Below are 11,996 nucleotides of genomic sequence, written 5' to 3'. Positions count from 1 at the left end.
CAGATTTGCACGTTCTGTTCTGACTCCTCTCCCATTAATCACACTTTTAAATTCTGACTCCTAGGCTTGCCAAATCTACCAGGCCATGGCTAGGTGCTCTGGACCAGACAGCTGGGCCTTTGGAATCAAACACAGAAGGAACTGGATTTTGGTGCTGTTACTTCCTTCCTGTGTACTTTACTGAGGTCACTTAATGTCTCTCCTATTGAACCACTACTTAATGAGCACCTACTAAGTGCAAGCAGAGTTGGGCATTGGGAGTGGTGAGCAAAACAGAGATGATAATTAGGGGCAGGAGGATTCTGGCAATAAAACAAGTAAATTAAGCGGGAAGTGCAATGAAGAAACAAATTGATCTGCCAGAACACGGAGGGAGCACACATGTATATAGGGTGGACACCTGCTGAGAAGGTGACTTATCTGAGGCCTGAGGGTCAGAAGGTCTAGCCATGCCAGCAGCTGAGAGAAGGGCATTCCTGTGAAGGGCCAGAGGTGGGAGATCTGGGTGTTTAAAGGCCAGAGAAAAGTGGGGCGTAGCTGAAAGGAACAGGTAGATTGTGCTGGAGCCCTCACATCACCCTGGACTTTGTCTGCCAAGATAAAGAACTTGACTTTTATTCTAAGTGGGATGGAAAGCCATAGAAGGGGTTTCTGAGATCTTACTGTTTTAATCCTTTTGCTTTGTGGTTTAATTTGATTGCTAGTGAGGGTTAATTTCTCTTCCCTGATGGCCATTTGTGTTCTGCTTCTGCAGAATTGTGTACTCAATGCTCTTCATCTATTTATCTACCGGAATCTTAGTGTGTTTCTTATTAATTCAATGAGGTCTCTCTCGATTAAGGATTTTAATCTTTTGCAGTTTTAAACTTTTGTGCTTTAGTGTGTGAAAGAGTTCATCCAGCACGTTTAAGCTTAAGGAGTCCTCTGCCATCTGACACTTGATAAATTATGTTTCCTTGGTCCGTGTTTGCGTGGTTCAGTGTTCTACATTGGTGGACTTTTCTTTTTTATCCTCTTGGGCGGGGCGCGGCGAAGCAAACTCCTCCTGCGTTCTGGCCAGAGATGGCTCAGCATGCGGAGACCCCTCACCCTCCTAGACCGAGCCAGAGGGGCTCCTTTTCCGCCGGAGGCCTCAGCTGGTGACACCGACTCTACTGGGTATCTGAGCTCTCGTTACAGACCATGGACATAGGGCGGGGTGAAAAAGCCGAGGCTCAGCGGAAAGCTGGGAGAGAGAGCAGAGGCACAAACTGGAGCCAGAACTAGCCGGTGCAGCAGCTGCAGGCGGGCGGGTGTGGCAAGCGTCAGTCCAGGAGCTGAGGCCCCGCCCCAGACCCAGGGCCCCGGCCCCGGCCCCGCCCCCGGGGCCTCGCTCCCCGCAGGTCCTGTGCTGACCTCTCAGCACTGCCCGGCTCGTCCCAGTCCCTGCCCACCGCTGATTTCATTGGTTGCCTCGCCGTCCCCGCCCCCGGGAACCTGCTGATTTCCGCAGCCAATCGGCAGGCGCAGCAGCGGCGGCTGCGATCGGTCTCGGCGGATCCCGGACGCTGAGGTACCTGGCTTGTGGGAGGGGGAATTGCGTGCGCCTGTTGCGGTGCTGCGGCGTCGCACAGCTCGTCGGCTGGGTGGCGAGCTGCCACTCCTGGGTCTCTGAGGTCAGCGTCCTGCAGCTGGAGGTGCAGCGTCCCAGACCGTCGAGGACTGCCCCGAGATTTCTGGGGTGGAGGTCAGAGGTCGGAGGTCGTGCCTTTGTGGAATGTTGGGGCCCCACCCGTCTAAGCATAGAGGCGGGCCGCTCTCGCTTTTTATAGTCAGCTCCCTTTCGCGGAAGGAGCTCCGAGGGAAACTGAGGGCTGCGAGCCGCCGGGGCTCCTTGGCAGGCGCTGAGCTCCGACGGGAGGGTCCGCCCGAGCTCGGGCCGTCGCAGGTGACCCTCGGGCACCCGGAGAGCCGCCTCCTCCCTCCCTCATCCCGGCCGGCGGAGCCCCCGGAGTGCGGGGAGGGGGCTGGGGCGAGGTGGGGGGGGGTCGCTCCGTGGCCACGCAGTCCCGAGGGGGCCGCATCTCTTCCTGGCTCCGAAGAAACCCGGAGCCATTTTTGAGGCTTTCGTTCCCGGGTTGGAGATTTCATTTCTGGAAGTTCATTCGAGCAACTTGGAGAGGGGAAAGGCTTGTATTGTGGCTTCCGCACTGGTCGGGAAGTGAAAATAACCAGACACGGGGAGGTTCTGAAGGCCAAGGGACCTGTGAGAAACCGGACGAATTTCTTAGTTTGACAGAAATCTTCCCGCAGCTTGCCTCACATGTTATATAATTCAAGTCGTTTCAAAATCAAGATTATTTAGTCTCATTGTTCTTCTAAGTAAGTGACCTTAGTCTTGACCTTAAGTGAAGCTACTTTGGAATGCTTGAAGTGTTGAGCAAGAATTTTTTTGTACAAAGGGTCTGTGCAAGGAAGGAAGTTGGGAACAGTCTTCACCTCTCATCGCAGTGATCCCAGCTGCTTCTTTACTACTCTGGGACCGAAAAGAGAAGTTGTTTATCGGCATATGTGGGTTTTGGGGAGACATAGCTATGGATGAGGAATAAGGGGAGAAGAAAGAGGACTCTCTTGTTTTCTGCGTAAAAAGTATGCAATTAGAAAAAAAAAGAGTGTATTTATTTGCCTGTCTCTCTCCCTTCATCTCAGCCAGCATAAACACGTTTTGACATTTTTTGTGCCGATGGTATGTGTTGAGTATTTATATTAGGGAAAGGAGTCATCTCTAACAAGAAGACACTTATCTTCAGTGTAGCCACAGAGGAATGAATATGCCTTGTGTGGAATTAACCCTGGGGTTTGGTTTTCAGTTAAGAAAATGAGGCAGAAGGAAGTGTTAGCCAAGACCTTCCAAGGCCCAGCCATGGTCTGTAGGACTCCGACCAGCCACATTTACATGTTTGAGAATGGTGTTGGGGACTCCGGGGACTCCTCTGAGGAAGAGTCCCACCAAGTAGCTCTGCGGCCCCGGGGCAAGGAGCGCCAGAAGAAGGGTGCCCACCACCCTCACCAGCCAGGAGCAGGGGACGTGGTGCTGCTGCAGCGGGAGCTGGCCCAGGAGGACAGCCTCAACAAGCTTGCTCTTCAGTATGGCTGCAAAGTAAGAAACTCCACAGGTGAAGGCGCCACCTGCCCTTCAGCCCCTGTGTTTAGAGGAACAGAGGAGCTCACTGAAGGGTGGGGACCCTTTCTGACCCCAAAGGTGGTTGGAAGAAGCCTGCTCTAGAGTAAAAGATACCCCTGTCTAGCTAGAGATGGAAGGCAGGTGGAAGTACCTTCCGTTCCTCAGAGAGAGAGGGAATTAGTCAGGAATTTCAGGTGACAGGGCAGTTCCCTCTCTGCACCTCTTCCTTATCCCTCCAAAATGAAATTCTGAAACCTTTTTCCTTTTGAGCACATTTTATTTAAGACCTAATGGGGCCAGAGATGCCACGCAGAGTTTATCCAAGATTTCTTTGGTATGCTTGCTTTATTTTTTTGCTACTTTTCTTTTTCTAAACCTTTCTTGCTGGTTTTAGCTTATTTGATTGTTAAAGTTTTGCCTTCTCTCTTTTAGAACTGCATGATCTATCCTTTGTATGCTGTGTATCTATATAACCCTGTTTCTCTCTTTAATTATATTTTTAGCATTCAGCGTGATTAACAATGGCAAAGTAAGTAGGAAGGTATTTATTGAATTGCTGCATTTTCTCCTAGATAGAAACTATTTCAATTTGCTAGCACTGTGCTGCTACTATGGCTTTCTCTAAGGCTATATAAGCTACTTATTTAAAAAAATCTTTTCATCCTTGAAGGGTCTGTCATTTACCTAACAAGGATCAAATGACTCAGCATGTTGTGTGGAGGTGTTGTTTCCCAGGGAAATAAACTGGTCTCCAGGGACACATAGTGGTCTGTAAACTGTACTGAGATTTATATTTGACTCTTATAATCAGTTTCTGTAGACATACTATATGGTTTATCGAGCAAGGGTTGAAAACTGAATCCTCTCCTACAAAGACCTGAATAGATGCAGTGGGCTTCTTGGAACAGTGATGTTTAATAAATCCAAAAGGACTATATAATGTATCTAAGAAGTGATTAGTTTTCCTATTTGAAGTAAATAAATTTAATGTTAGTTTATTAGGATCAAAAACAAAAATATCTCAAGCACCTTAAGTTTCGGGATATAATAAATTAAAAATGTCCACCACCCCAATTCAATTAAATGATAAAAGCACTTGCTAAGTAATGAAAATAATGAAGATGATTGATTTGAATAAAGTCTGTTGGCTGTATTTACACTCTAGTTTAAGTGGACTTAGGAGTTAGAACCTTAGAGTCCATCTCTGATGCTTTTGGTAAGTTTTCAAACAATAACTTGAGGGAGGATCTATCTTTGACTTATATTTCCCCCTACTTTTTAAAAGTTAAGGTTTGATTATGAGAGGAATTTGTCATAAACTTTGTTACTTTTTAAAACTCACAGTCGTGTTCCTTTCTCCTCAAGTCCTAATATTGGAATAGAAGATTTCAATCTATAGTTTTCAAGTTGATGCATATTCTCTGCATGTTTTTAGTGAAAAGAAGTGTTGTGAAATCCTTGAAGTGAATTAACTCTAGGTCGCTTTTATTTTAAAAATAAGTTTATAGGCCATACAGTGCTTCTGGGGAAGAAAACGTCGTATAATCATGAGGGCACACCTTTTAAAATGTTGTTACAGGTGAACTAGGTTCTAGTGTTTGTAGAGCTGGCTGAGGCTTTGTGTTTGCTGAATGCTAATGTCTACTACAGCTACTAAATTAAGTTCTGATGCAGGAGAGAGTCACCCAGATGGGGGCACTGTTTTCTCAAAAGTTAAATGTAGAAAGGGTACAGCCTTCTTTTACCATGATGTGTTTCACCTAAAAGCATTTTGTTGAAGGCACACTTTAAACAAACAAAGTCTTTTCCAAAACTAATCTTGAGTTGTTCAAACTTGTAAGTCTATAAAAAAATCTTATGATTAAGCTATACATTAAGGCTGAGTTAAAGCCAAAAAAACGAAGTTATTCAGCCTAAACTAAATTTTGTGTGTAGGTACAGTTTTCCAGTGTTCATCAGATTCTTAAGCTGTGTGGGCTTGGACCATCACGCAGAAAGGTTAAGCACCACTTTTTGGATATTAGTTTTAAGGAGCTTTACATCATTTCATGATGTTTGTCTTCATGGCTTCCCTAGGTTGCAGATATCAAGAAAGTCAACAACTTCATCAGAGAACAAGACTTATATGCTTTGAAATCTGTTAAGATTCCAGTGAAAAACCACGGGATACTAACAGAGACCCACAAAGAACTCAGACCCCTCCTGAGCTCATCTACAGAGACCAGAGTGACCTTCGAGGAGCAGCCAGACCCAGACAGAGCAGCTGTCAGTGCCGGTGCCTCGTCTAACACACTGACGGATTTCTTTAAGGGCATTGACCAGAATATTGAGCATGCAGTGCAGTCAGAAATCTTTTTGAGTGAAAGTTGCTGCATAGAGACCTCCAGTCAGCCATTGCTTCCGACTCCTCCGAAGATACCTACAAACGGTGCAGACTGTGGAATTCAGAGGTGGAATGCTGTTTTTATCATGCTTCTGATTGGAATTGTTTTACCAGTGTTTTATTTGGTCTATTTTAAAATACAAACTACTAGTGAGATCCCTAGTATCTTGAATACAACTGCTGTCCCTAATGGCTCGATGGCAGTGAGTGCAGTTCTAGGGCAATCCCCCAAATTAGCGATTCCATTGCCAACCATCCCCTCTTCAGACAGCCAGTTCAGTCAGACCACCCACGGGAAGAACTAGCTCTTGTTGTTTCTAAGGAATCAGGGCAGCTTTAGCACTTGGACTCCTAATGTGCATCAGTCGACACTGGCCATATCTTAGCGTGCTGCATTTTTTCTGTGACATATGGACACGTTTTCAGAAGCCACCATCATGTCAATCACAGTCATCATGGGGAATAGACTCGCCTAATCCAAGGCTGCGGGAGCCAAAACACCAGCGTCCTCAACCTCCTACATCTAAACAGGAGCGGCAGGAGAGACATTTACACATGACAGATGCTGTTCCTTGAAGGCATTTAGTGGACTGGCCATGAGTGTCTTCACAATAGCACTGTGTAGGTCCCCAAGCTGGACATGCTTGGAGGGAGATGAATGGCCTTGGCAGATGGACCTGCAGTATGGGAGCCCCTGGTATCAGCTTTGGTTGTCTGGATGTTTGCTTTGTCCCCTGCCTGCTGTGGAGGAGTGACTGGCTGTGACAAATGAAGTTTTGTGTCCCCCCCAACAAAGGTGTTGTGCAATAGAGATGGGATGTCACCCTGTTTCAGAGTGTGACACATGACATTGTAATAAGCCCTGCTTCACATTTGCCCCCTCAGACAGCCTTTTTGAGGCAATGTCATATCTAGAATTTAAAAAGCCCTAAATCTAAATTGCTATAATACTGAATAAATAGCACTTCTGTTCCTCGTAATTTTAGAGCTCCTTAATCTGACACGCAGGCATGTTTTAAGCACTTCCTGGCCAGGACATTTGGAGGCCATGGCCCTGTTTCACCTGAGGAGCATTTCCACAGTGATTGCTAACTGGAGCCCCCAAGTCAGCATTCTTGGAAGGAGCTCTCTCTGGTCAGTGTCTGGAGTGGAGTAGGCATAGGGAGAAGGATGAGTGCCTCTCACCGAGGTCCCAACATGTGACACTTCTAAGGCTGAACAGTCATCAGTCCAGCTTTTGCTGGCCCCTATATGTGTCTGGAAGAGTGGTACAGGGAGAATGGGCTTGCTTTCTGCTGCTTCCTTGACTCCATCCTTAGGACTTCTAGAGCCACAGAACAGGAACGGGGCTCAGTCACTTTTCCTTGAGTGAATACAGTGTAGCTCATAATGTTAAAATATTGAACACTTAATGGAGGGCCTAGAGGTGACCCTTGCTGTGGAAGACCATAAAAAGAGTGGCCTGGGGGTTTGCCCGTCTCCTTCTATGATAAGGCAGCAGTGGTGCTAAGTTCAGAGGCTCGTGGAGGGCATGGGTTGGCCTCTGAGACCTTGCTGGTGGAGCAAGGGTGAATGGGGTGAGGGCAGGAGCCTGCCTCGGTCCCTTGAAGGAGTGGAAATTGGCCAGGGTGGCTGGTGGCTCAGCCTTAGGGAGGTCTGTCTCCAGGGAGGAAAACATGCTGCTCTTGGGTTTTAGGCAGGTTTAAGGCATTTGACACATTCAGCCTAGAGATCAATTTAAAAGAGCTCATCATGTAAGAGGAGGGGAATGTGGCGAAGAAGTACCTGAGATGGGCTTCCAGTTTCATTCTCCTCTCAGTTATGTGAAAAACTATGTTGCCCTGGATTCAATTAGCAAATTTAAATTATCTTCAAAATTAAATGTTTTCTTCAAAAGCAAATGGTCTTCAGGATAAAATGAACTTATCAGCCTTTGCTACAGGAAATGTTTTGATCATGTAAATGCTTTTCCAGCCAAACGTTTGTGTGCACTGTGCCCCTGAGGGCCACAGGTTTCTCTAACCATTTGTCACCATTAAATTCGCCAGGCAGGACTCAGACTCTCATGAGAAAATGACTTTTGCCAGGCAAAGAATGAATATCTGTATACTTTTTTTCAAATGGAATAAAATAATTTCTTCTGTGAAGGAAAATTGATTCCTCCTTTTTAATAAGGGAGCTGGTAATTCAGAGTTAAAAGATGTGGGATGATGTTGGAGAAAATTGAAGTGTCCATATCCAAGGGATGAGGCCTGTCCAGGGCTTGGGCCCAAGGTTACCCCAGCAGGTGAAGAACAGGTAGTAACAAGTACAGTCTTGCTGATTGGTCTGCATAACATACTTTAAAACTTCTATTAAGGAGACTTCCTTGGTGGTCCAGTGGTTAAGAATCCACCTTCTAATGCAGGGGACACGATCCCCGGTTGGGGAACTAAGATCCCACATGCTGGGGGGCAATTAAGCCTGTGTGCTGCAATTGCTGAGCCCACACGCTCTGGAGCCTATACGCCACAGCTAGAGAGCCTGTACACCGCACTGAATGCTCTGGAGCTCGCATGCCACAACTAGAGAGCCTGTGCACCGCAACTGCTGAGCCCAGGCACTGCAAAGAAGAGCCCATGTGCCACAACAAAAGATCCTGCATACCACAGAAACGATCCCATGTGCTGCAACTAAGACCTGACACAGCCAAATAATAAATAAATATTAAAATTGTTTTAGGTATACATAAGAGATACCATGGAGCTCATTTTCTATATATTTTACTGCATTTTTAGCGTGTTTTGGGAGTTAATGTTGTAAAGGAATAATTAGATTTGTTAGATAGTCTTCAGTCCTTTTTGTTGAACTGTAGTGCCTAATATTACAAAAGCCTAGGGAATGCTCCCATTTTATTCTGGGGAGACAAGGCTGCAGAAACGAAGCAGAAGCCTCAGGGTCACCCAGAGCAGGACTACCCAGCCACAGCCATGAAACAGCCCCTCCTCAGCAATCTAGTTCTTTACATTGCCTCTGAATTAGTTGTGAAAGCCTGAGTTTGAGGGAGAATGCTATGCGCCCTGAGATGATGGCTTATAAAGGGGATTTTAACATTTTTTCCCAGTTTTATTGAGATAAAATTGACATACAGCACTATATAAGTTTAAGATGTACAGCATAATGAATTGACTTAGATACACTGTGAAATGATTACCACAAGTTTAGTTAACCTCCATCATCTCATGTAGATACAAAAAAAAAAAAAGAAAAAATTTTTTCCCTTGTAATGAGAACTCAGGATTTATTCCCTTAACAACTTTGATGTATGCCATATAACAGTGTAAACTATAGTCATCATGTTGTACATTACTTCCCTAGTACTTATTTATCTTATAACTGGAAGTTTATACCTTTTGACCACATCTTCCAATTTCCCCTCCACCTCACTCCCTGCCTCTGGTAGCCACAAATCTGATCTCTTTTTGTACGAGTTTGGTTTTTTTCTTTTTTTTTAGGTTTCATATATAAATGAGATCATACAGTATTTGTCTTTCTCTGACTGACTTATTTCACTTAGCATAATGCCCTTAAGATCTGTCTGTGTTGTCCCAGGATTTCCACCTTCTTTATGGCTGAATAACATCTGTGTGTGTGTGTGTGTGTGTGTGTGTGTGTGTATGTATCACAACTTCTTTATCCATTCATCCCTTGATGGACACTTAGGTTGTTTCCATGTAAACGAATGCTGCTATGAACATGGAGGTGCAGATACCTCCTTGACATAGTGTTTTCATTTACTTCAGATATATTCCCAGAAGTGGAATTGCTGTATCATGTAGTTCTGTTTTTTAATTGTTTGAGGAACCTCCATACTGTTCACCATAGTGGCTGTACCAATCTATAATCTCACCAACAGTACACAGGTGTACCCTTTTCTCCACATCCTTGTCAGCATTTATTATCTCTCGTCCTTTTGATGTTAAGACGTTCTGATTGGTGTGAAGTGGTATCTCATTATGGTTTTGGTTTGTATTTCCCTAATGGTTAGTGATGGTGACAGCTTTTCATGTACCTGTTGGCCTTTCATATCTTTCTTCATTGGAGAAATGTCTATTCAAGTCCTTTGCCCGTTTTTAATTAGATTATTATTATTTACTTATTTATTTTTTGCTGTTGAGTTGCAAGTTGTTTATATATTGTAGATACTAACCTCTTATCAGATATATGGTTTACAAATTTTTTTTTCCCATTTTGTGGGTTATCCTTTCATTTTTGTTAATGGTTTCATTTGCTGTGCAGAAGCTTTTTTTTTGATGTAGTCCCACTTGTTTATTTTTTGTTTTGTTTGTGCTTTGTCATATCCAAAAAATCATTGCAAAGACTGATATCATAGAGCTTACTGCCTATATTATTTTCTAGGAGTTTTATCATTTCTAGTCTTACAGTCAAGTCTTTAATCCATTTCAAGTTAATTTTTGTGTGTGGTGTAAGATAGGCATCTACTTTCATTCTTTTGCATGTGAATATTTAATTTTACCAGCAGTATTTATTGGAAAGACTGTCTTTTCTCCATTGAGTATTCTTGGCTCCATTGTGAAATATTGCTTGACTGTATATCACTGAGTTTATTTCTGGGCTCTTGATTCTGTTCCATTGGTGTGTGTTTTAATGCCGTTACCATACTTTTTTTTTTTTTTTTTGCGGTACGTGGGCCTCTCACTGTTGTGGCCTCTCCTGCTGCAGAGCACAGGCTCCAGACGTGCAGGCCCAGCGGCCATGGCTCACGGGCCCAGCCGCTCCACGGCATGTGGGATCTTCCTGGACCGGGACATGAACATCGGCAGGTGGACTCTCAACCACTGCGCCACCAGGGAAGCCCTACCATACTGTTTTGATAACTGTAGCTTTATAATATAGCTTGTAATCAGAAAATGTGATGCTACCCACTTTGTACTTCTTTCTCAGGATTGCTTTGGCTATTCAGAGTCTTTTGTGCTTCTGTATAAATTTTAGTGTTGTTTTTTCTACTTCTGTAAAAAATGCCATTGGAATCTTGATAGGGATAGCATTGAATCTATAGATGGCTTTAAGTAAAATGGAAATTTTTTAAATCTTCCAATTCATGAGCACAGGATAGCGTTGCATTTATTTGTATCTACTTCAGTTTCTTTCATTGATGTCTTGTTTTGATAGTTTTCAGTGTAGAGATCTTTCATGTCCTTGGTTAAATTTATTCCTAAGTATTTTATTGTTTTTGATGCAACTGTAAATGGGATCATTTTGTTTATTTCTTTTTCAGATAATTCATTGTTAGTGTATAGAAACACTACTGTTACTTTTGTATCTTGGAACTTTACTGAATTTGTTCATTAAATCTAACAGTTTTTTTGGTGGAGTCTTTAGAATTTTGTATTGACATTTTTATTTCTTCTTTTCCACTTCTGATACTTTTTATTTCTTTTTCTTGCCTGATTGCTCTGGGTAGGATTTCCAGTACTATATTGAATAGGAGTTTTGAGAGTGGACACCCTTGTCTTTTCCTGACCTTAGAGGAAAAGCTTTCAGCTTTTCACTATTGATCATGATATTATCCGTGGGCTTGTCATATATGGTCTTTGTTATGTTGAGGTATGTTCCTTCTATACCTAATTTGTTAAGAGTTTTTATCATGAACAGATGTTGTATTTTGTCAGATGCTTTTTCAGAATCTATCGAGATGATTACATGATTTTTATCCATTTCATTAATGAGGTGTATCACATTGATTTGTGAATGTTGAAACATTTTTCAGTCCCTGAAATAAATCCCACTTGATCATGGTAAATGATCCTTTTAATGTGCTGCTGAATTTAGTTTGCTAATATTTTATTGAGAATTTTTGCATCTGTAGTTAACAGGAACACTGATCTGTAGTTTTCTTTTCTTTTAGTGTCCTTTTCAGGACAGGTTATGCTGGCCATGTAAAATAAGTTTGGGAGTTTTCCCTCTTTGATTTTTGAGAATAGTTTGAGAAGGATTGGCATTAATTCCCCTTTAATTGGTTGGTAAAATTCACCAGAAAAGCCATCTGGGCTTTTCTGTGTTAGGAGGTTTTTGATTACTAATTTAATCTCCTTACTAATAGTTGGTCTGTTCAGATTTTCTATTTCTTCCTGATTCAGTCTTGGTAGGTTGTATGTTTCTAAGAATTTTTCCATTTGTTCTTGGTTGTCTGGTTTGTTGGCATATAATTGTTTGTAGTAGCCTCTTATGATCCTTCATATATCTTTGTATCAGTTGTAATGTCTCCTTTTTCATTTGTAGTTTTATTGATTTGGGTGCTTTCTTTTTTCCTTGGTTAGTCTAGCCAAAGATTTGTCAATTTTGTTTATCTTTTCAAAGAAACAGCTCTTAGTTTCTTATTTTTTTTTAATTTTATTTATTTATTTACTTATTTTTAACAACTTTATTGGGGTATAATTGCTTTACAAT

General features: G+C 42.9%; 1 protein-coding gene across 3 annotated transcripts; it reads left to right on the top strand.

The window, feature by feature from the left end:
- The first annotated feature begins 1,505 nt into the window (after window positions 1–1,505).
- On the top strand, window positions 1,506–9,069 carry LYSMD4 (LysM domain containing 4). 3 transcript variants are annotated; one of them, XM_060293906.1, is made up of 3 exons: window positions 1,506–1,552; window positions 2,850–3,139; window positions 5,240–9,069. In XM_060293906.1, exons 2-3 carry the CDS (start codon window positions 2,858–2,860, stop codon window positions 5,849–5,851), a joined length of 894 nt encoding a protein of 297 aa, XP_060149889.1. In that variant the 5' UTR covers window positions 1,506–1,552; window positions 2,850–2,857; the 3' UTR covers window positions 5,852–9,069. The 3 variants fall into 3 exon arrangements, with proteins under 3 accessions (XP_060149889.1, XP_030728981.2, XP_030728979.2); XM_030873121.2 differs by lacking the exon at window positions 1,506–1,552 and adding an exon at window positions 1,562–1,726; XM_030873119.2 differs by lacking the exon at window positions 1,506–1,552 and adding an exon at window positions 1,562–1,733.
- The last annotated feature ends 2,927 nt before the right edge of the window (window positions 9,070–11,996 follow it).

Source organism: Globicephala melas, chromosome 2 (assembly GCF_963455315.2).
Source record: "Globicephala melas chromosome 2, mGloMel1.2, whole genome shotgun sequence".
Lineage (NCBI taxonomy): Eukaryota > Metazoa > Chordata > Mammalia > Artiodactyla > Delphinidae > Globicephala > Globicephala melas.
The sequence above is the reverse complement of the archived record's forward strand: the minus strand, read 5'-3'. Positions and strand labels throughout refer to the sequence as shown.

Excerpts from the sequence above, each read along its gene's own strand:
- LYSMD4 (XM_060293906.1), top strand. The coding sequence starts at position 2,858 with ATGAGGCAGAAGGAAGTGTTAGCCAAGACCTTCCAAGGCCCAGCCATG. Across the intron at positions 3,140-5,239 it reads CTCTTCAGTATGGCTGCAAA|GTTGCAGATATCAAGAAAGT; the intron begins GTAAGAAACTCC and ends TGGCTTCCCTAG.